Source organism: Aricia agestis, chromosome 6 (genome assembly GCF_905147365.1).
Source record: "Aricia agestis chromosome 6, ilAriAges1.1, whole genome shotgun sequence".
NCBI classification, from domain to species: domain Eukaryota; kingdom Metazoa; phylum Arthropoda; class Insecta; order Lepidoptera; family Lycaenidae; genus Aricia; species Aricia agestis.
Genome location: NC_056411.1, coordinates 4042909 through 4066581, shown reverse-complemented (window position 1 = coordinate 4066581; position 23673 = coordinate 4042909). Strand labels below are relative to the sequence as shown.

Genomic DNA, 23673 nt, shown 5'->3' with positions numbered 1-23673 from the left:
GAGGAGTTTAACTTGACATCTTATTATAGAAGAGTATTATTTCATTCCGATTTTTAAAATAATTTGAGGTTCACATTTTGTTCATTAATTGATACTTATGAGATAAATAAATATAACAGTAAAATAAATTAAGTACTATGGAATTGGATACAATCAAAATTATTTTTTATTATAGTCTGTCAAGAAAGTGATGACAGGCGGGAATTTTTTTAAATGAAATAAAAGATATGAGAACTTTATTAATTCGAGATAAAAAGGTGTCAATATTTAAAATGTAATAAGCGTTCTCTGTGTAAATACAAAGAAAAAAATACACCATAAAAGCGTGATTACGTTTAGAACATTTCCCGCCTGTCATGACTTTCTTGACGGACTATACAAATGTCTGTAACTAGCCTAATGTCAAAATTGCCTAGGTCTAAGGACATTAGGTTTGTGACGTATTAAATAAGATACTTAGTACTTATAAAACGACTATTTTGTACATTGCACAGTGGTACACGTCACATAAAAATACTTGCCATAGTTTACTTTCTGAGCAATAAAAAAGTATAAAGTCAGAATCGTCGTCTATAATCTCTATGGCTGTTATCTTATGACACTCACCAGTAAATAATAAAAAAAAAATAAACTAATGTAAATAAACCCTTTCGTTCCAAAGAAGTATTCGAAAACAGAACCCTTTATAACTTAAAATAATCTATTATTCGAATAATATCTATTTTAAATTGCTAATAAACCTAAATAATAAAATTGTGTGATTTAAATGACTCAAGTAATTTGAAAAGTTAAATAGATTCGCGCTATACAGAAGAAAATTTCAATCTAAAAATAAACCTATCACAGAAAAAATATACAGTCAAAAGCATAAATAAAAAATCTAAACTATAAATAAACGTCGTACACGGGTATAGCTAGAGGTATTTATGCTAGACTGCCTAGATACAATTCAGAAAGCTAGATCTGAACATCTGCGGCTAAATACAGTTTATTTTTATACAAGTTAAATATAGAAGCTCGTAAGCTGCTCTCGTTATAATAGGCCACGGATGAATAACCCCATAATATCTTAAAGGTTCGCTAGATTATAACTGGCGATCAGCAAAAAGAATACTAATAAAATCTATTAGCACAATCTTTTTAGTCCTAATTATTGTTTACAGGCTTTAGCTGCGTTAAATCGCAGTGACAAAGGCCGCTAGTGCGTACGAGCCTTTACACAAATTAGGGCAACACCCTCAGAAAATTCTGACAGCAACCGAACCATAACTTCACCCAAATAATGCCAGCGCAGCGTTACAATAAATTCATGGCAATTTCGACGAACGCCGGCTGCAGTAAAACTTATCGCTTACAATATTAATTTCGTAAAAAAATTGTATAAAAAATACATCTCGTAATTATAATACAAAAATAACATCGCGGTCGAGAAACGGGAGTATTCGGCGATCACAAGCGCGGAGAGAGATTCATCGCGGGCCGGCGCCTAGCTGCGGCGCGGCTAGCTGGCGCACTTGGTCTTGCCGTCCAGCAGCTTGCGCCACAGGTCGAACTGCTCGTGGTACTGCACCATATGGATGGCGATGCCGCGCTGCACCGCGCACGGGTGCGCCGCCACCTTCTTGTTGTAGAACTCCGCGGCGTGGCGGCGCTTGATGCCCAGCTTGGCCGCCAGCACGCCCGTCACGAACACGTCCTCCAGCCGCACGTAGGGCTCCGCTCCCGCCGCCTCCAGCAGCGGCCGCACCGCATCCGCCGTCATCAGGTACGCCGGGCCGGTCGCGAAGTCCGGGAACACGCGGCCGGGGAACTGCAACGGCGACACGTAGTACTTGGACTTGGTGGTGCGCTTCGGCAGCGACTTGTGCACCACCTTGCCCCACACCGTGCGCGTCTCGTTGGCGCGCGCCGCCGCGAACTGCAGCAGGCGCGGCACGTTGATGAACATGTCGTCGTCCGTCTTGAGCAGGCGCGGCGCGCGCGGGCAGTACGTGTCCGCCCACTCCAGCATCGACAGCGTCTTCAGCGTGAGGTTCGAGTACGAGTCGACGGACCGCCCGACGATGATGTCGCCGTACAGCGCGTCCTCCTCGTCCACGGCGGCGCGCATCGACGCCGGCGGATCGCCGAGCACGAACGCGAACGAGATGTCGCGCCGCGCCGCGTAGTGGCCCCACGTGAGGCGCACCGCCTCCCGCGCACTCGTGTGCGACGGCGCCGAGCTGACGAGCACGAGCAGGCGCACGTGCGCGCCGAGCGCCGGGCACAGCTCGGGGTGCGGGCGCGAGTGGCCCGCTTCGTACACGTCGCGCGTGAGCACGGGGCGCGGGCGCGCGGGCGTCTTAGGCGATGTCTTCGGGGAGGTCCGCGGGGAGGTGCGGGGCGAGGTGCGAGGCGAGGAGCGCGGCGCGGCGGTGTCGGCGGCGCGGGAGGCGGTGTGCGGCGCGGTGGTGTTGGGCGCAGCGGGGGCGGGGGGCGCGGCGCGGGGGGCGGGGCGCGGGCGCAGCAGGGGAGGCGGGGCGGGCGCGCGCGCGGCCAGCAGCAGCAGCAGCAGCGTGGCCAGCGCCGCCAGCGCGGCCAGGTGCGAGCGCCGCAGCGCGCCGCCCACTCCCACCACCATGGCTCAGCCGCCCGCGCTACAAGCTGCTAGTCTCACCTGAAATTGAAAAACGTATCCAGTCAATATCGAGCATCACAAATTGAAGGGTAAAGAACTTTACAGGGCTCAAGTCGAGTAAAACATTTGTGCTTAAAGAATGCAGCAGTATCTGGTGAATTACAAAATCACATTGTAGGACGTATAATGTCTGTTGCAAAAACGCAGAATTAGAAGACCTAAACTAATTGCGGTGTAGCAATCGCGGCGCGCGCGTGCTGTTACAATGTGCTAAATAAAATATTGTATTACGTACACCGAAGTACGCATCGTGACGAAGCATATACGATAGTGGCACAAAAAACAGATTCACTGATTACACGATGAGTTTTTAGTTGAATTGAACTCTCGATGAGTCAAACTTTACAACTGAATATGAATAATTAAGTGCCATGGAACTAAAATTCCACAGTGAAAGCGCTAGAAGGAAAATATGAAAAAATACAGAGTCGCCTTGACTATTTTAATTAGATTTTACGTTGCCTTTTTCCTGGCCCATGAATAATAGTTACGAATATTAAGATAAAACAAATTAGTAAATTTGGTCATATTTTCCCAATTAAAATTCTGTACCAAAACTACACTCTTTCATATTGAGGAAACTTTCCCTGATGTACACCAATAGGGATCAAATACCAAAGCCGAGTACTGTTAGACTTAGAGCCACAAGGTTAGAGCCAACCGAATCACCAACTTCTTACAGTTGCAAGAAGAAAAAATTCAAGTGCATACAGTTGCTATTATTCAAGTGTGATGCATATTCATTTTCACAGGTAGCGACAGCAAAATAGGTCTTATGTATAATGTATACGGGTTAGTGACACACATCCCCCATGGTGGCGGGTCAAGTACGAATACGCAGAAATATGATAACGACTGAAGGCAATGGGGTTGGCAACTGTCAAAGTGGCGCTATAGTAGCTTTCACCTTGTAGTTGTCAAAGTGTATGGAATTAAAAGGGAATTTTCGATTATTTTAAATAAATAACATGCCTCAGATGTGTGAAGTCCCGTTTTGTAAATAAATAGGTGCCCACTATAATTCCCAAAAGACCCTAATATGGCTAAGATGTGGCTGAAAGCTATAACAAGGAAAAACTTTAGGCCCGAAGTTAGGCCCCATAAAAATGTAAACATATCCATGATTCCGACTTCCAAAACATAAGTATTTATCAGGTATGTTATTATTTTAACTATATTTTGTAAGTAAATCATAATATATAAGTAGACATAGTTTGTTTCCATACATGTTTTTATAATAGGTAAGTATAAAATTATTATTTTAGGTCTCAAGAATCAACACATATACACAGATACAGATACTACAGATACCCCGCCCAAAGAGCTACTCAATCATACTAGCTCATACAAAAATAAAAATACTATTAAATTTTTAGTAGGTCCAACCCCAGGTGGATAATTGTTCTCAAGGGTACATCGGAGCAATAAGTGACCGTCAAAATATGATACAGTGAAGTCCTTTAATAGATAATTAGTGTCAAGAAGGAGACTGTATTATAATGGCAGACAGGGGTTTTAATGTTCAATCAAATCAAATAGGTCTTGAATCTTTGCAATAAAAAAACATAATATTTACTATTAACATACCTACTTTTTTAAAAGGCAAGTCACAAATAGCAGGGGTTTTGCTAAAACATGACCAGAAGCTTGCCAGGCAATGTGTGCACATTGAGAGATTGATAGGTTTAACAAAAACATACAAAATTTTACAAACTCTTTTTATGTGCCTTTAGCATCAGAAATATTTTTTATTTGTTTTATGTTATAAGTATAAGTTTAGGGAATGTATTGTTGATAATAAAAAGTACAAAATCAATGTATGTTTTATTTATATGATCTTATATTATAACAATGCTTTAATCCAGTTTCATCACATTAATGCTTTATAATTAATATATTACAGATATAGCTGAATAATAAGTTTTTGTTTCTTATAACTAAACTTGGTTTAAGTAGTTATAAGAAACAAAAACTTGTTTACAGTTAGATTCCTGTGCTATTCCACTTTTGTGAAGCTTTAAATTTACTTCATATTGCAGCTGCTTCATAGTTTTTTGCAATATCCTTTAATAAAGGTATTTTCCCCCATATTTGAATCCAAATCCTCTTGCTAAAACAAGGTAGGTATCGGGACTCACACAATGCCTTAGCTTCACTTATTTTCTTGTCATCACTAAAAATAGTAATAAAATATTATAGGTGATTATAGGTATTTGATTTAATTGTAATGAAAATATTTGTACTTACGTACGTGGGTTATGTATACTTACCAGCAAAATTACTGTCGTATGTAAGTTTGGGTTACATGAGGTAACAATGAACTAGCATTTATGTCCCGATATGTCCTAACATGAGGAACTTCCATCACATCGTCAACGGACTGATTCTCTGCACTTCCAAAATTGGAATTCCGGTCGTAAAGTTCCAATCTACAAGGTGAAAAAGTTAAGAATAAATAACAACAATAGAAGTTATAATTCAAGCTCCAAATTGAATATTTACTTAATATTGTTACGTAACTTAAAAATATTTGTAAAAAGGTACACATTTTTTCCATTTTTTGGCTATGAGTGCCTAATTTTATTGGAAAAAAATGCAAATCAAATATTTTTGAGGTTATACCTTTCGACTAATTCTGCCCGTCTTCCGTTAAGCGATGCGCCTCTTTTCATTAGTTCAGCTTTTAGCTCACTTACACGCCAAGACGAATACATAATGATTTCAATATAATTAATACAGAAATTATGCAAAACTACTAAATAAAATTGTTGTTGTTGTTTGACAAAATCATTGACAGGTAAAAGCTATGGTGGCGGCATCTACGAAAAGTTTCGACCGGCCTTCCCCATAGAGGCGAAATTATAGTAGTTTTGATATACTTCGAAGTCTTCGAACTGTTTGTAGAGGAGTAGGAGGTATGGCAAAATACTAAATAGTCAACAACCAACAAGTAACAACACAGAGTTAAATAATAAAAGTACCCATTAATTATAAGCATTAAAGTTATTTTAATTCAAGGTACTAGAGAAAAGGATTATTATTTAATAATTAATATTATAAAATAAAAGATTAAATATTCTTTAGGTAATAATACTCCCCACACCGGTTTCGGTGACGGTGGCCGGTTTCATTGAAACCAGACCAGGTACGCAGGAGTGATTTTATAGTGCCCAAGTGTGTGCGCAGTACACAAGAGCACTCTCTATTCCTTTACTCTCTTAACCCAGTGGGACGGAAGACCGACACGACCGGCGAGAGATCAGGCGCAGGACCGACTTTTTACATGCCCATCCGACGCATGGATCATCTTACTTGTCAGACAATCAGGTGATCAGCCTGCATTGTCCTAACCAAACTTGGAAATAACATGTTTCCAACGCGGGATTCGAACCCACGACCTCCGGAGTCGAGAGCGACGCTCTAACCACTAGACCACGGAGGCGTTAAAATCATCTACTTACATAAATAATAATATGATAGTGTTAAGTAAGCATAGCAAAAAATGGGGAATCAAAAAAAAATAACTAAAATTGTTATGTCTGTATGTACTAGAAGTAACTTACACTTAGCCACGTTGAGGTGGACACGAATAAAATTAAGAGACCACTTCCACACTTTCTATAAGCTTCAAGCGATAGTTTCACCGGAGAAGAACAATTAATGTAAATAAGTAATAACCACCCTTATCAGTTCAGACTTCAGGCCTCATGTCCCTTCTGCCAACCACAAAAGGCTCTCACGACACTGCGTCAACTCAACGGCCGCACAATACTGAGCAAGTGAACATCCTTCACCGAATCACGATTATTATAAAAAAATATATTTAATCAAATTAATTATGTATACACGAATCACGATATTTGCATACAAGGTCTGTATTTCGTCATCTAAGAGAAAACTGACGAACCTGCCTCTCAGGATTCCGCATAATGTCTTCACCTATTATATAAAAGTTAAAAACAAACTTTGATAAAAGATATGAGACCATATTTAATGCCAATGTAAATAAAGATTATACTACAAGCAAACGTGTAGGTTTCTTGATTATACCGGATTTAACTCCTTTATTTGCTTGCTTACTACATTTGTAATACTAGGGTGATAGGGTCATACTAACGACAAAATATTTTTTTTAGTACAGAGTTAGATGTCCGCAATTATTTTCTCTAGTCTGATATTTTGTCGCTTTCGTAGATACTTCGCAATAGATCAAAAAAACGTTGCGTTGCCTTGCCGCTGGCCGCTGCATTGATGCTAGACGTGGGAGAGCCATGCTTCGGCATGAATGGGCCGGCTCGACCGGAGAAATACCACGTTCTCACAGAAAACCGGCGTGAAACAGCGCTTGCGCTGTGTTTCGCCGAGTGAGTGAGTTTACCGGAGGCCCAATCCCTTACCCTATTCCTTTCCCTACCCTCTCCTATTTCCTTCCCTTCCCATCCCTACCCTCCCCTATTACCCTATTCCCTCTTAAAAGGCCGGCAACGCACCTGCAGCTCTTCTGATGCTGCGAGTGTCCATGGGCGACGGAAGTTGCTTTCCATCAGGTGACCCGTTAGCTCGTTTGCCCCCTTATTTCATAAAAAAAATGCTCCTTATCATTTCACGCAACGTTGATAGGTTGCATCGCCGGGCGAAATGTTTTGTAGGAACAACGGACAATATATTAAAAGAGAGAGAGTGAACGACGCGCGTCTTGTATGATGTATAGTCGCAAATCGCAAATACATACAAAGAGTTACTCCCTTCCGACAACAACCCACCACAACACAAGTTTGGCTACTACTACATCATCTTTCTGGGAACATCGAATGACTTTTGTACCGTAACGTAACATGTTACACATAATATTCAGACTCCATTATCACTCTCAACAAACCCCAGTAGCGCTTAGTGCGGCCCCGAGTAAGGTAAACTCTGCGTTTTTCCAACGTTGAAGGTTGACATAGTGGTAATTAATGTAAGAGACGAGTCACGACCGCTCGAGGTTAGCCGATGGGAGTGAAATACTCCAAGATACCATTGCACAGCCTTGCGGATGACTTCACTCGTGTCGAAAAAGAAAAACTACTTGAAGACAAGTAACATCCGTATTCTTTCGAAGGTACTGTCACGAAGTCACGACAAGTAAAATATTTTTGGATGATGAATGGACATGGCTTGTCAAAATATTATGCCTTCTCTTTCATGCAAGAAGGAAGACAGGCGATTCATGATACATCATACATCACGCCTCCGTGGTCTAGTCACTAGTGGTATAGAGCGCGGCTCTTGACTCGGAGGTCGTGGGTTCGATTCTCGCGTTGGAAACATGTTATTTCCAAGTTTGGTTAGGACAATGCAGGCTGATCACCTGATTGTCTGACAAGTAAGATGATCCATGCGTCGGATGGGCATGTAAAAAGTCGGTCCTGCGCCTGATCTCTCGCCAGTCGTGTCGGTTGTCCGTCCCACTGGGTTATGAGAGTAAAGGAATAGAGAGTACTCTTGTGTACTGCGCACACACTTGGGCACTATAAAATTACTCCTGTGTAGCTGGTCTGGTTTCAATGAAACCGGCCACCGTCACCAAAACCGGTGTGGGAGCTATTATTATTATACATCAGATACCCACTAATCACTATTAACCCAGAATAGGTAATGTAAGTGGAAAATCTATAGCCATAGGCGGACTCATGAGTTAGGATATCCAGTATCCATATCCATACTAATATAAAGTAAATATTATACGAATAAGTGTCCGTCTGTCTTAACAGACAGGTTTTGCTGGAATTTGGTATAAATAATAATAACTCCCACACCGGTTTTTGTGACGGTGGCCGGTTTCATTGAAACCAATAATAATATTATCTATGGACGCTTCACACCACGTCAGTCTGGCCCCGTGCTAGGTACCTAAAGGACTTGTGTTACAGGTACCAGACAACGGAAATGTATGTAATACTTTTATTTTATAGCGTAACAAATGTATGCGATTAGTGATATTTTAATTTGGTCGCATTATCTACTATTATACTACTATGGAAAAAAGTGACACATTGCAGCAAACATGTCGTATTAATTAATCTTGTACATTGCAATTTCGTCGCCTTATAACAAGAATGAACGAATTGATAGTTGTTCACTCGTTGTTCACTTAACATTGCATTTAATAATCCGCTGTGAAATTTTTACTGTGGGACATAAGTATTTTAACAGTCTGTTTAATTTTCTAAGCTCCGTTAAGTAATGCCTCGTTAGGATTTAACAAACATATGTTGGTGAAATTGGGTCTTAAGATAATAAGCAATTTCATATAATTTCCCCTGCTTTTTCCACATTTTCCTCTATTTCTTCGCTCCTATTAGCTGTAGAATAATAAAATATAGCTTATGACCTTCCTCGATAAATAGGCTATCTAACATTGAAAGAATTATTCAAATCGGACCAGTAGTTCCTGAGATTAGCGCGTTCAAATAAGCCCTTTCAAATAATTTCCCCCCGTTTTTTCCACACTTTCCTCTATTTCTTCGCTCTTATTAGTCTCATGCCCGTTTTCACCAACGACACCTAAAATTTAGGTGTCCGTTAAACCAATATAAGGGGCACCTAACACAAGTTTTGTTTTCATCAACGTTTAAGTGACACCTAAACCATTATAATTTAGGGAATGAATTGACAAGCCCGTAAAACTTAGGTGTCGTATATATTTTGATTAAAACAACCTATTATGCGATTCATCCGTCAAACCATTAGGTGACCCTTATAATTTAGGGGATGGATTGACGACCCCGTTACACTTAGGTGACGTATATGGCAACGACAACGACGTTTAATGACGGTTGCCTTGACAATGAATCTGTTATCGAATGGCCGTCTGATATTTTACTTGTAAAATAGCGAACTCCCATAAATATCTTCATATTTATCACAAACATTCCTCTTTAATCACTCTATCTATTAAAGAAAACCGCAATTAAAGGGAACAAAGGGACATGTGGACAGAAAAAGCGACTTTGTTTTATACTATGTAGTGATATACGTCACCTAAGAATTACGGGGTTGTCAATTCATCCCCTAAATTATTGAAACAAAACTGACGTTAGGTCCCCTTTATATTGGCTTAAGGGACAACTAAATTTTAGGTGTCGTTGGTGAAAACAGGCATTAGTGTGATAAAATATAGCCTATAACCTTCCTCAACAAATGGGCTATCTAACACTGAAAGATTTTTTTAAATCGGACCAGTAGTTCCTGAGATTAGCGCGTTCAAATAAGCCCTTTCATATAATTTCCCCCGTTTTTTCCACATTTTCCACTATTTCTTCGCTCCTATTCGTCTTAGCGTGATAAAATATAGCCTATAGCCTTCCTTGATAAATGGGCTATCTAACACTGAAAGAATTTTTCAAATCGGACCAGTAGTTCCTGAGATTAGCGCGTTCAAACAAACAAACAAACTAACAAACTCTGCAGAATTATAATATTAGTATAGATTTAAGATTTTTATTATATCATACTGTCACCAGTTATAGTGCCCAAGTGTGTGCGCAGTATACAAGAGCACTCTCTATTCCTTTTACTCTTATCACCCAATGGGACGGAAGACCGACACGACTGGCGATTATTTTTGCATAAATGGAAGCTTCAGGACCGGGAAAATCATATGAATTTTATGTACATAGCCAGATATCTAATAGATGATAAAGTAGATAAGTTACAAGGTTTGTTCAAATTATTAGGGAAAATGTGAGTAATTGTCCTTAGATTTTTAAAATGTCAGTTATCAAATTCATCCACTTACGTCTTCAATTCATTCACAGAACACTTTAGGTAACAGAGTCGAAAAATCCGCTGTGAAGCCATTCGCAAATAGTTATCATAGGATAAATTCAAACACATTTATGATATGTTTCCTTTAGAAAATACCGTGTGGAAATGTTGATAAAATACATAAGATTATACTTACATTATACACAACAACTAATTTTTAGAGGTATTTTAGTGGTTATGTCAGTAATTTTCATAATTCACACAGACAATGTAACGTATAAATCAAGAGACTACAAGGTTTCATGAATACTTAAAATCATATTCTGTATTCCATAGTTTACATCAGCGGTTCTCAAACTTTTTTGGCGGTGGAACCATTCTAAGAAATGATATTTAAATATTTTTGACCCCCAAAATATGTGTTCTTCTTCTTTAATTATGGCGGCTTCAGTGAGTTGCCAATGTCAGAGTGGATGTGTGTGTTGACTTTGCTCTATATTGTAGGTCTGGTGAAACAAAATATGTGTTGTCTTAGAACGAATAATTGTTGATGTCTGATGACATTTCTAAAAGCAATTTATGTACCTATCGCTAGCGGATCCTCTACATTTCCCAGGGGCTGGGATCTAGGGTTCTAAATAAGTGGAGCACAGTTTGAGCATGGCTGGTCTACACTAATATTGTGAGGTAAAATTTGTGAGTTTGTGACATTGAAGGGAGTAATCTCTAAATCTACTTACCCGATTTGAATAGGGACTATTACCACAGAATAGATATAAATAGTACAAGCTATTACACTAAGGTCGGATCTCTCTACCATGAGTTTAAAGCTATAGTATTTATCGATACTCGATACCGACTACGTAAATTTTTGGTATCGCGATTTTAGTTCCGCAAGTGACCGCTTGAGGCGCTGTAAAAGCCATACTAAAAATTTACGTAGTCGGTATCGAGTATCGATAAGAACTACAGCTTTAAACTAATGGTAGAGCTACTGAGGGCGCTACTAGCATATACAGTAAACAATCCGACCAAAACCCGATATCTTCCACATCGGTCATCTTGGCGTTCATTGAGAGAGGCCTATGTCCAGCAGTGGACGACTATAGGCTGATATGATGATGATGATGATACAGTATATTACACTCTCTTGTCTTTTTAGGGAGTTCTGTATACAAATTCTAAACGCGGATATGTAAGAAAATAAAAAATGCACAAAATTATTACTTAGCACTTAATTAGGTCATTAAAAATTCTCGAGCTATTCAAAAAATGTCAACGTAACATTGAATGCCAAATAGATAGATCGACCGATTTTGATATTTATAAACCGGAATATGCAAATGTATCATCTGGATTAAAACGGGCTCGGAATATACTAGCATTCGTGAATCGATAACTAGATAATCTCGTTGTAGATACGAACGTAGAATGTCTAATAGTAAATCTTCCGTATTATCTAATGAAATTTAATTTCCCATTGAATTTAAACACGTTTTTACAACAACTTGTAATGTTTGTTTAGTTTTTACCGCAGTAAAACCACTTTTTCTGTTACAGTTGGTAGTTACGATCAAATAACAATTTTATGCTGCGAGAACCAGTCATGATTTACATCAAGATGCAGCGAGCGTACTGCTAAGTCTGGTTTAGCACGATCAGGCATTACGAACATCGCATTATTACTTGACGAATCAAATTCTCATACCTCGTATGACCGAGTTACAGGAATCGGGCCTCAGACAAATGCAGTTTGACAAAGTGAACAAGTTTATGATAAAAAGATTAACGGCGAAAAAACGTAACTAAAAACTAACTACATCAATGATATAATAATAAAAAACTCAGCAGATATGTTACTACCGCGCGTTGTGAAGCTTCAAAATTCAAATACGACCCAATTGGGCCGTCTTTTATATAGTCTGTCTTTTTTATGTAAATGGTATTTCGTATTTTTTGTTTCACTAATCTGTCAAATTTGTCAATGTTGTTCGGAAGAGATTTAAGCCGGAAAATAGTATGAACGTAACGGATCTGTATAAGTAGAATATTATTGAACTGCATACATAATATGCACGACTCTCAAGATCTTTTATTCCGTCTATGACTCAAAAGCATTAGACCAGAATGCATCAATTATGTATCTCTCTAATTTTAGGCTATTTAATGTTATGCAACAAACTTTCACATACATCTCGAACCACGTGGAGCTTCCAACTTAGTTATAAATTCTTCGGTATAATTAGTCTGAAAAATCAAAGTACTTAATTTATAATAATATAGAGACTGATTATATTTTAAATATGAAAAATACGGTGATAATTAAGACCTTGCGCTACAAAAAAAATGTAATCCTTGGTGCAAATAGAATTTAGTGTTGTGGAAAGCTCAAACCCCCTTAAATATCTAATTTATTTAGTTTTTAGTATATTTTGTTGTTATAGCGGCAACAGATATACACAATCTGTGAAAATTTCAGAAATCTAGCTATAGCGGTTCTTGAGATATAGCTTGCTGACAGACAGACAGACATGGAAGTCTTAGTAATATAGGGTCCCGTTTTTACCCTCTGGGTACGGAAACCTAAAAAATATCCTGATAATTCCTACGATAATTCATATTATATAGAAAATTTGTAAAAAAAATAACTTAACTTTTTAAGAAATAACGATGCTAAAGATAACCCTGATACGTCATACGAACAAAGATTTATCCATCCTCACAATAGAATTTTATACAAACACATCATCTTTGGAACAAACCAAGGGCGAATCCCAACACCGAGGGATACATGAGTCAACAGTCATTATGACTAAGTGGTTTTACAACTTAACTACCTTTTATTTTTTTATTAAGTATGTACAGACCTAATTGCGTGGTGGAATGGAGGTTGCGCAAGCTTTAGATGTTTTAACATAAAGTGCAAGACTATAGAACAATACCATTTGCGCCTGGCTTTAACTAAAGCTATCTCTTTTATTCTTTGTAAAATGTAATATGACAGAGAAGGCAGACATTTTAACACAAGGTTGGTTTGGTTTGTAGCCTACTGCCTATTGGCGCAAGTACTAATTCTTGCCTTGTCCTATGATTAGCCCGACGGGAAGGTTCAGAATCCTCGTATATTTTAAGCTACATATAAGTTAATGTAGCATTCAAATAGAATAATCAAGGTACTGTTATAATCTAGAGCAGCGGTTCTCAAACTTTTTTGGTGGCGGAAATTTTTGACCCCCCAAGAAAAAATATGATTTGTCCTTGAATGAATTGTCTCTATGCTGCTGTCTGATGACATTTCTAAAACCAACTAGCTGTCCCGGCAAACGTTGTTTTGCCAAAAAATAATTTTCCATGTTTTCCTGCTTTTCTCTTGAAGTTTTTTCTGATTTTTTTTCTATAGACCTCACGGAGCTCGAGACCTTTCCAACGAATGCAAAACCGTGGAAATCGATTCGTGCGTTCTGGAGTTATAGCGTCAGGAAGGAAAACCCGACTTATTTTTATTAGAGATGTGCCGACTAGTCGGTAAAGCCGACTATCCGGCCACTTTTGTAGTCGGCGAATAGTCGACAACTGAAAACCATCAACTGTATCATAAAAACAAAAAAGTAACGTACCTACGCGAAGTAAACATGACACGATTAGACACCTTCGCAGGCGGTGTGCCGCGTGTGTGACTTACCCGCGAATCAGGAGTAAAAAAAGCGTTACGGAAACTTCCGAAACCATGATCGGCTTGGCCGACTAGTCGGCCGATTAGTCGGCTTCTTTGCAGCCGACTAATCGGCTAGTCGGCCAAAGTCATGATCGGCACATCTCTAATTTTTATATATTAGATTATAATCTAATATATAAAAATAAGTCGGGCTTTCCTTTATTATCGCGGAGCCCCTACAAGACCTTTGCCTCAGAGCTCCGCGAGCTGCACCTTCGATCAAGTATATATTTGATCGAAGACGAGCACACTTTGAGAATAGCTGATCTAGAGAATAATCTATGGATGGCAATAACTTGCTTCAATAGCTAAGACCATAAAACACTCCCGACTTTCCAATTAATAGCCGAAGATTACGAGTGTGTTTATGCATCCGGGCCATAATATGAGCTTTATTATTATCCGTGTATCTCAAGAGGAATATTCCAATGCACAATGCGTTGCCTGATGGAAGTCAAAACAAAGAGTTCATAAAGACCAAAACAATATGAGCTCGTTTTTAATCGTAGTATTAAAGTTTCCTGCAGTAGCCCTAGCATGGCCACCAGTAGAAATGCGAAAGTATAGACGAACTATGGACATAAACTTAAAGTGCCGTTACGATCTTTACCGAGGCTAATCGCGACCGACAAAAATTGAATTCTATACTCTCGCATTTCTACTGGCGGCCATGCTAGGGCTACTAGCAATACCAAGTCATCGGCTTGCGTCAAATAATAAAGTTGAAGAGTTTAGCCATTTAATGCTATGGTCATTTACTTGTAGTAACCCTCAGGCCTCATGTAACTCAGATTTAGCAAGTTCTAGTTGCATGAGTTCACACGACTAGAACTTAGTTGGATGCAACAAGAATTCGATTTAAAATGATCTAATACCAGCAAGGACATTTTAACTTTCAGAGTCAGGCATGGGCGTACCGAGGGTACGCCCATGCCTGACTCTCGAGGGGGGGCAGCTGCGCGACAAGCGACCACGACCGACAAAAATTATAGTGCTTAAACCTCATGCTTATAATATTATCATGTGTGATTAGCGTTGCCAGATTTTTTTTGTGCCAAATCGGGACTTTGGAACTTTTTGAGTGAAAAAGCGGGATTCTTCAGTCAAAAGCGGGACAAAGTAAAAAAGGTATAAAATCAAAAGTTTTTTGAATCTTTATCTCCTAAGAAAATCCACCCCTCTACTTCTTTCTCAGCACGCTGCACGTACGCTCGGGCTTTCCCCAAAAAGCGGGACTGAGCCTGACCCGCGCGGGATATTTAATTTTGTTGAAAAAATCGGGACCTCTGGCAACGCTGTGTGTGATACTCGCGTAAACCTAAGAAATCATTATAGATCACTCTAACTCTAACTCTCAGAGACAGGTCAAAGAGGTAAATGACTCTCTGATGGTTTGATCATTAACATTGCGTTAGTGTTCTGCGCCACGCGAATAAAGTTTATGGTTCCAGGTAAGAATATTCGCGGATGTTTACTGACTATACTCGTTCCGCTACCAGGTAGCCAATAAGTCAGTTAAATATAATTATGTTGCTTTCGTGATTCGTCCATTATAAAATATTCTGTTCGAGTTTGCAGGTGGATGCTATCTTTTTCTGCATTTTTAAGACCATGCGAAAAGCACGAATAAAGAAAAGCAGACACTGACTAAGAGCGAGTGTTCGGCAGACTAAGGGTCAATTCAGACAGCAACGTGACGAGGCGAGACGAAGCGCGGCGCGGCATAAATTTGTATGGATTTCATAGATTTCAATTGCGTGAGACGTCCTGCGAATCTGTCAAATCCATATCAAAACGCGCGTTAGCAAAGCGTTTATTTTTTATATTTTATTAATAAAGCTTGCTACTACCGGAAGTCTGGCCTCTTTGGTCGGCTTAGAGCGTGGCTTTTGTATCGGGGGTCGTGGGTTCGATTCCCGCGTTGGAAACATGTTATTTCCAAGTTTGGTTAGGACAATGCAGGTTGATCAACTGATTATATGAATGTTTGTCTGACAAGTAAGATGATGATGCGTCGGATGCGCCTGACCTCTCGCCAGTCGTGTCGGTCTTCCGTCCCACTGTGTTATGACTTATGACTTATGAGAGTAGAAGGAATAGAGAGTGCTCGTGTACTGCGTACACACGTGGGCACTATAAAATCACTCCTGCGTAACTGGCCTGGTTTCAATGAAACTGGCCACCGTCACCGAAACTGGTGTGGGAGTATTACTACCGTAAGTCTTCTGAACATTCACTCTTACTACTATGTAGTATCTAACTATCCTACTATCCTACTAATATTATAAAGGTGAAAGTTTGTTTGGATGTATGGATGTTTGTTACTCTTTCACGCAAAAACTACTGAACTGATTTTAATGAAACTTTACAATAATACCGACTTTCAAAATGGGGGAGGTGTTATGTTCGTTTTCTTATGTTCAACGATTACTCCGCCGTTTGTTAACCGATTTTCAAAATTTTTCTTTTGGTATATAGGGTATCATCCCAATTTGGTATTATATTCACAAAAGTGGTGATCTGATGAAGGATGCATAAGTAATCGAGGGAACTCCTCAAAATGTATATGGAAACATGTGGTGACTTCGGTTTCGTGAGCAGTATTCTAAGCATATGCTTTCAACAAGTAAGATTTTGTACCAAGGTATACCATGGTTCGGAAGATGCTCAGAGAACTCCTGATTCTTTATAGATACAAGTTTGGGAGTTTTGACGTTGTTTTAAGAGCGGAAAGCATATAAGCTACTATGCAAATTACCTTCATCTTAATCATCATCACTATGTACCATAAACCGTTATAGAACCATGTGTCGTCACGTTTTGACCCTATTATTGGTACTTTTCATAGTCTTTTATGATATTATATCACTTAAACCGCGGGTAACACCGCAGGGCACAGCTAGTATATGATAAAGTCTATATTTTTTTACAAAATATAGTAGTCCTAATGTCGTTGAAACTAAGGTCGAATTTCAACCATTGGGCGATCTCTAGTACATTTAAACGAACGTTTATTTCGGGTTATACTATCCCGGAAAACGAGGTGACGGATGACCTGATAAGCGACGCGACCATGAACATCTATTACAATTTACATAGTGTGACAATGCTAATAAACTTAAAGTCTAGAACTCTAGACGATAGACAGACACATGTGTCTAGCTTCGTGTGAAGACTATAATTATGTGCTAGACATCCGCCCCCACACACCACACGTACACACATTACACACACACCAAATATAGAGCACGTGCAAAAAGCCATCTCCGAAATGCCAAATGCAAATGTAACTTATGAATATAAAATATTCAATTTCAAGTTCCTTATTAATTTGGCACTGGTGACCTTCTGCCTTCTAACCGGTTGCGGAGATTCCTCGAGAAAATAGATCGTTAAAATCAGGCCACGTGAGAACGAAAATTGTCCTCGATAACTCTCCCTTTCGTATGTACTATAATGGCCGGTTTGCATTCCAATACAGCGCTGGATTACCTGGAATAATGTAAACGGGCCAGTGCCGAAAAAACGCACTGGTTCCTCAGTGCATTCCAGTGCCCGTTTACATTATTGTAGCAGCAAATGCAGCGCTGGATTGGAATGTAAAAGGGCACTGGAATTCAATTATGCAAAAAGGCGCTGGACTGGATTACTGGATTGGAATAATGCAAACCGGGCATTATGGCAAAAACCCGACACGTCAGTTACATAATATATTACATGTCATAGTCAAAAGTATGATATGCTGTCACTCGTCTCGCAGTTTGGTCCATATTGTTAAAAAGAGATGAAGTCAATCAGACACCCAGTGACGGGTAAGACGCGGGTGATAGACAGTGACGGGCCACCCCAACAAAGGTGTCGATATAACAAAATCAAAAACTTACAGCAAAACATCGACGCGTGCGACTGATCAGAACCACTCAAATTAGAGAATAGATCGAGTGTTAGAAATAGAAAAAATCATAGTAAACTAGTTATATTGATACATTTCTAGAGTGTTGGGGTGACGCGTCACCCTTGTTGCCTTCCGAAGGTTAAATATGCCATACATCGTTCCTATCTCTTGTGTTTCATCTCTCTTATATTTTATTTGACCAGCTCCTCATTATCTCTTGAATATAAATTCAAGTCTCAAGACATGCACATCTCGTTTCCTACATCATAATGGCCAGCTCCTGGCGTCTGGCAAGTGGCAGGTGAACCGGGGTCAAGGCCCGCTAACGGCCACGCACACCGTCACACGCTCCTAAAACCGGACATTCTTATGTGCAGTTACTTGTATACCCGATATTGGCACGCGGATTATTCCACTCTAATCTTCATCGTCTACTCTGCTATTCATTATTTATTTTACGATAATCCATACTTTGCAGACGTTAAGGTTTTGTCCTTGTCTATCACGCCCCTCTAACGTATTACATGAAGACGGACCTTTGATGACTGTACGGTCTACACACAGTATATTCACATCGATTTGTAATTGTAAATACAGTGTAGTGCTATTTTTATTCGAATAAAATGGTGTTTAGGACTTGCTATAGCCAATCGGCTACAGCAAGTCCTAAACACCAAGTATACAATATAATAATGTATACTTAACACATTTTTTTTTCTGAAAAACTCAAAACTCTAGGTAGGTAGGTACTTACTAGTGGTTTTTACTGTCTGAGAATTGTCTTAAATGGATAATGCGGATATAATTTAAAATGCATTACCGTAATCAATAATTTTTTTAAATTAATTTTGCTCATTTGCATCATCATCTTTCATTCTTGACATTTAGCTCAATATTAGATATAATAGTTGTAAGGTCGTTGTCAAGTGCTTAATTAATGAAAAGATTTAAAGCCCAATTAGCTAAGGTTTACTTGAAATTGATTTCCTAATCACACAGACAAATCGTGCTCCAATCAAAATGGCACGCTTTTTGCACACATTAAGACCTCTTCCGAACTCCGATTGGCATATTATACTCTTTTGAAGTACGTACGAGGATTACGTATCTAAGCATCATGCGTAATGAGGAGATAAAATATCTAATTACCTAACGTGTATAGAATAACAGCCGGTAACAGTTTCCAATGCCAATGAAGCGCAGAGGTCGCAGTGTTTTTAAATGTGTATTGCAATGACGTTTACCCACAAAGATCCAGATGATTCCAAAGGGGAAGTACCCATAAAATTGGTATTTCCTTGTATCTTTACTCTGGCATGGATATAGCTGTTTAATTCTAACAAACACGATAGGAGAATGTTAGCAATCGGTTCGTGTGAGAAACGTAAGCTTCGCGGAATTTCTTTGTCATCCTCATCCCCACTATAGTTTCAAAGGGGAAATACCTTTTGTACGGCGAAAAAAGAAGAGTAAAGAAGAACTAGTCTCATAATATCGTCAGGATATAGCCATGAAGCTTAATGGAATATTAGTGGAAACATAAGACATTTTGTTTTAGCAACTATATTATGTATATTAAGTCTGCCAAAAAAGTGAAAAAATTAAAAAGGGGCAACATCGTAGTGTCATCCCTTTCAAATCAATCTAAGAAAAATGGGATGACACTACAATGTTGCCACTTTTTAATTTCTTCACTGTTTTGACAAATTATAATATTTGAAATGATACAAATATCAGTAACCGGAAACCACTGCATCAACCACCAAAAATATTTTTAAAACCTTAGCTTTTTACAGCTTGTTGGTCCCATAGTTTGGGACGGTAGAGCTAGGTAGAGTTCTTAGGTTTTTTTTGTTTTTTTTCATACCATAATAACTTTTCCTATCTTGATATCAATAAATAAAGCTATAATTATTTTTCCTCACCATCCTATTAGTATTTAATTTCTACATATTAAAGAGGGTGTAACAAAAATAAATGATAATACTTTAGGGTGTGTACATGTTCCTTGTGGAGAGTTCACTGTGAAAGTAGCAGTGGTGAAATATCAAATTTTTTTCACTTTTGTATGGGGCAACTTGTGGTGCTTTGTCCATACAAAAGTGAAAAAAAAGATCTTTCAGCGCTTCTACTTTCACAGTGAACTCTCATCAAGGAACATGCCCATATTATCCCTTTTTTTGTTACACCCTGTATCACATAGTACCAACCAGTAGGTAGGCCTGGTAATGCAGAAGCATATGACTTCTTTAGAGCTCAATGTTTAAACTAAGACCCAACATTAGTTATCAGTTATCACTTATCAAGCTTGTTTTAACTGTTACTAAATAATTTACTGTATAGCACATTAGATAAGCAAATGAGTTTTGTAATATGTGGTTTCTTGATTGCTCTTTGTGCACTGAGAACCTTAAAGATTTTGTTAATTTTCTGTTCTAACAAAATCAGCAATTAACAAGTTTTACAATTATAATAGTAATAACATTCATTCTTTAAGCTCCATAAGAGCCCCTGTGATAGCGACAACAATTGAATACAAAAGCAATTCCTGGAATCCGCGATCGAAGTATTAAGCTGTGTTTGGTCACTTTGTGTTAAGAGAAATATGTATAAAATTAAAAGTTAACACCTTTTTTAATAAAGATTTGTGCCAACTATAATAATTAATAATTATCATGTACAAATATGTGGTATAAATGGAAAATAAAGGTCTGACAAAACACTCATCATCTAGCAATCCCTACTGTGCAATGTGTATACACCATTTTACACTTAAATTGTGTTCACAGTTTTATTTTTTATAGACACTCATGCCCACCACATAAGAATCATTTTGATTGAAACTCTGTGTGTGTGTGTGTGTTACTTTAAAGAACTATAAATATAAGACTAGCTCAACTTTTTATCTTTAGTAAAAAAATTGATGATGGTGAAGCGGTCAAGGTCCTCGCAGCAGGGTTGCAGATTGCGCAACTTTTGATTTGGAAGGTGCAGAGGAATGGTACTACAATGGTATGCCACATTGCATAGTTTCAAATAAAGCCATTGATGCATGATTGATGGACGAAGTACAAGACACACCTAAAGGTCAGAGAATACAATGGATTCATAAAAGTTAGGTGTAGTCAGATCCAGCAAACTATAAGCAATCACTTACAACGATATAAAAACCAACTAGAAATATAATAGAGATTATGTTTGTAAGCTTATGTAGGTAAGCTTCTGTTACAGAAAACTGGATATTCAGCTTTCTTCTTAAACAAAATAGTCTAATATAAGTTATAACCAAACAACAGTTGTAGAGACATAGTTTTTCATTGCAGTACTTCAGAATTTGTTTATTTATAGTCAAAACAACAAAAATATATCCATGTGATAGTAACCATAAGGATATTGAGTAGGTAATTTAATGACTATATGGTAGAAGTCACCTTATGATATTAAATAGTTGCATGTTATTGTATGTAAACTAAGCGTAAGTATAAAAGTTATCTCATCCTCCCAAGAGTAATCGCGAGGGTTATAACTCATAACGCAGGACATAAATCTAACTTCTGAGTGGCGTACTTTAAATTTTTTGTGAACAGTTTGGAAGTGCAATGAACCCGATTGGTGAGCATAATATGATGTTCAAAAAAGGTATGCCTATGAAATTTTACAAAGAAATGTTTAGTATTTTTATACAACACAACTAACACACAAAAATAATAATAAATAAAGTAATATATTCAGGACTCACCATGACAATAATTTAATCTGTAGACTGAATCTTGGTGGAACAAAATCAATATGATGCTGTAGAATTTTATCGGCCGCGGATAAATAGGTATTTTATACACATAATGAGACTCATACAATTTTAATATCACGAATAAAAACAATTATTTTACTAATTTCAGATCAAATAAATGCCACCACCACCCAGACCAATGACATGTTTTACAATGACAAATGACTTACGACAATTGACAGTTGCTAGTGACACTGACAGTCTGTCACTAATGTCTTCTTCTTTTTTTATCTTATTATGGCACTTCGGCTATTAAACGTCGAGGGTTCAAACAATATTCTCTAAGGATGTAGGTAAGTTATAACATTTATAAATTCAAAGATTCTGACCTAAATAAGAAATATATATAGTAGAAGTAAACCTCCTGCAAGTTATGTGAAATAATTAATTTTAAAATATCCATTTATCATACGTAATTTTTGCCGGAAGTGTTACATTTTCTTAGTATTCATCAGAATTGGGAACTTTGTATCAAAGATAAACGGCTAAAAACTGCTTATGAATTTCTTTGTACGATTTGCGATTTTTTAAGCCCAAAAAAAGGGGTTCACCGGTAATTCTGAGGAAATATTGATGAAAACTTTCTTTCGAAGGGTGCGACAAAGCTTTACGGCCGTTCCCAATATTTGATCTATCTCTGGTTTCGCCCTACTAGAGATAGGAATAGCTCACATTAGACATTAGAGACATATTTTATGTCAATTATGAGCTATTCCTATCTCTAATAGGGCAAAACAAGAGATAGATCAAATATTGGGAACGGCCGTTAAACGAACGTGAGCGGGTTGCTTCACTCGCTGCTGGTAAAGAAGAGCTGTCAAAAATGTCATTTTTGTATGATGGCAGCGTTAGTTCCTTTTTTCGCCACGTTCATTTAAATTTTTATGAAATTTTTATGAAGAGTTTGACAGATAATGTAATATGGGGCATAAGTCAAAATCTTCATTACGGTACCTATAACAGGGCCCCCGCTACCAATTACCATAAGTGCAATGTGTGCAATGCACACGGGCGCCATCATCTAGGGGCGCCAAAACCAAGGTCCCAAAAATTGCCTAAAGGGGCGCCAAAATCCTGTTTTTGCACACAGGAGGCCTTACGGGGGCCCTGATTACCTACAGACCCTACAGATAAGTTAAAAATATTCGTCTCTGAGTGCGGCAGTATCAAAAAGTTACTGGGACTTTTATTAGCAACACATGAGTCAAGTCACATCATTGAAACATTCCATGCCCGCAGCTTGCTTTTAATATTACTCGTATACCTAATTGCTAAAATTTAATAAAATATGTAATAAGTACCTAGTTTGCACGAGTAAGTTATCGGCATTCCCTTTAATTACTTACGTAAGGCATATCTGATATCGTTATTATACTGACACGGCCTTGTATGTACATACAAGGCCGTGTCAGTAGGCAAGTGAGAAACTGTAATAGGTAGTTACCATCATAAGCTTTTATTAAAGTACAGCCTGTAATTATTATTCAATTGTAGTAGCAAAGTAAAATTAACAATTAGGTATATTTTATTGTTCAGATGCTTCATGAAAGGAAAGCGGTTTTCGATGAAAACACGTCTTATAAACAGGTCGATGGTAAAATAAGATTTGTAATTAGTAAAAAAAATATTACTCAAAAGGTTTACTTTCGAACATATTTGGGGAAGTATCAATTATTATTTTTAAAAATGTCTGACTCAATCGTGCCTTTATGTAAGTTGACGAAATTGCTATTTAATTTGTGAAGGCGTTTGATATTATGATAATTCATAGATATAAATTAAAGTAAACAAGAGATAGGTACATTATATTCCTTGTATCTTGAGTTTTTCATATAATATCATTG

General features: G+C 38.2%; 1 protein-coding gene across 1 annotated transcript; it reads right to left on the bottom strand.

Annotated features, from left to right (window-relative positions):
• Positions 1–334: 334 nt before the first annotated feature.
• On the bottom strand, positions 335–21968 carry LOC121728072 (beta-1,3-galactosyltransferase 5-like). The gene is made up of 2 exons (XM_042116178.1): positions 21779–21968; positions 335–2656 (listed from the first exon to the last, which is right to left on the bottom strand). The coding sequence occupies exon 2, from the start codon at positions 2618–2620 to the stop codon at positions 1502–1504; it is 1119 nt and encodes a 372-aa protein (XP_041972112.1). The 5' UTR covers positions 2621–2656; positions 21779–21968; the 3' UTR covers positions 335–1501.
• Between the last annotated feature and the right edge of the window lie 1705 nt (positions 21969–23673).

Coding starts and splice junctions, on each gene's coding strand:
- LOC121728072 (XM_042116178.1), bottom strand. CDS start 2,620: ATGGTGGTGGGAGTGGGCGGCGCGCTGCGGCGCTCGCACCTGGCCGCG.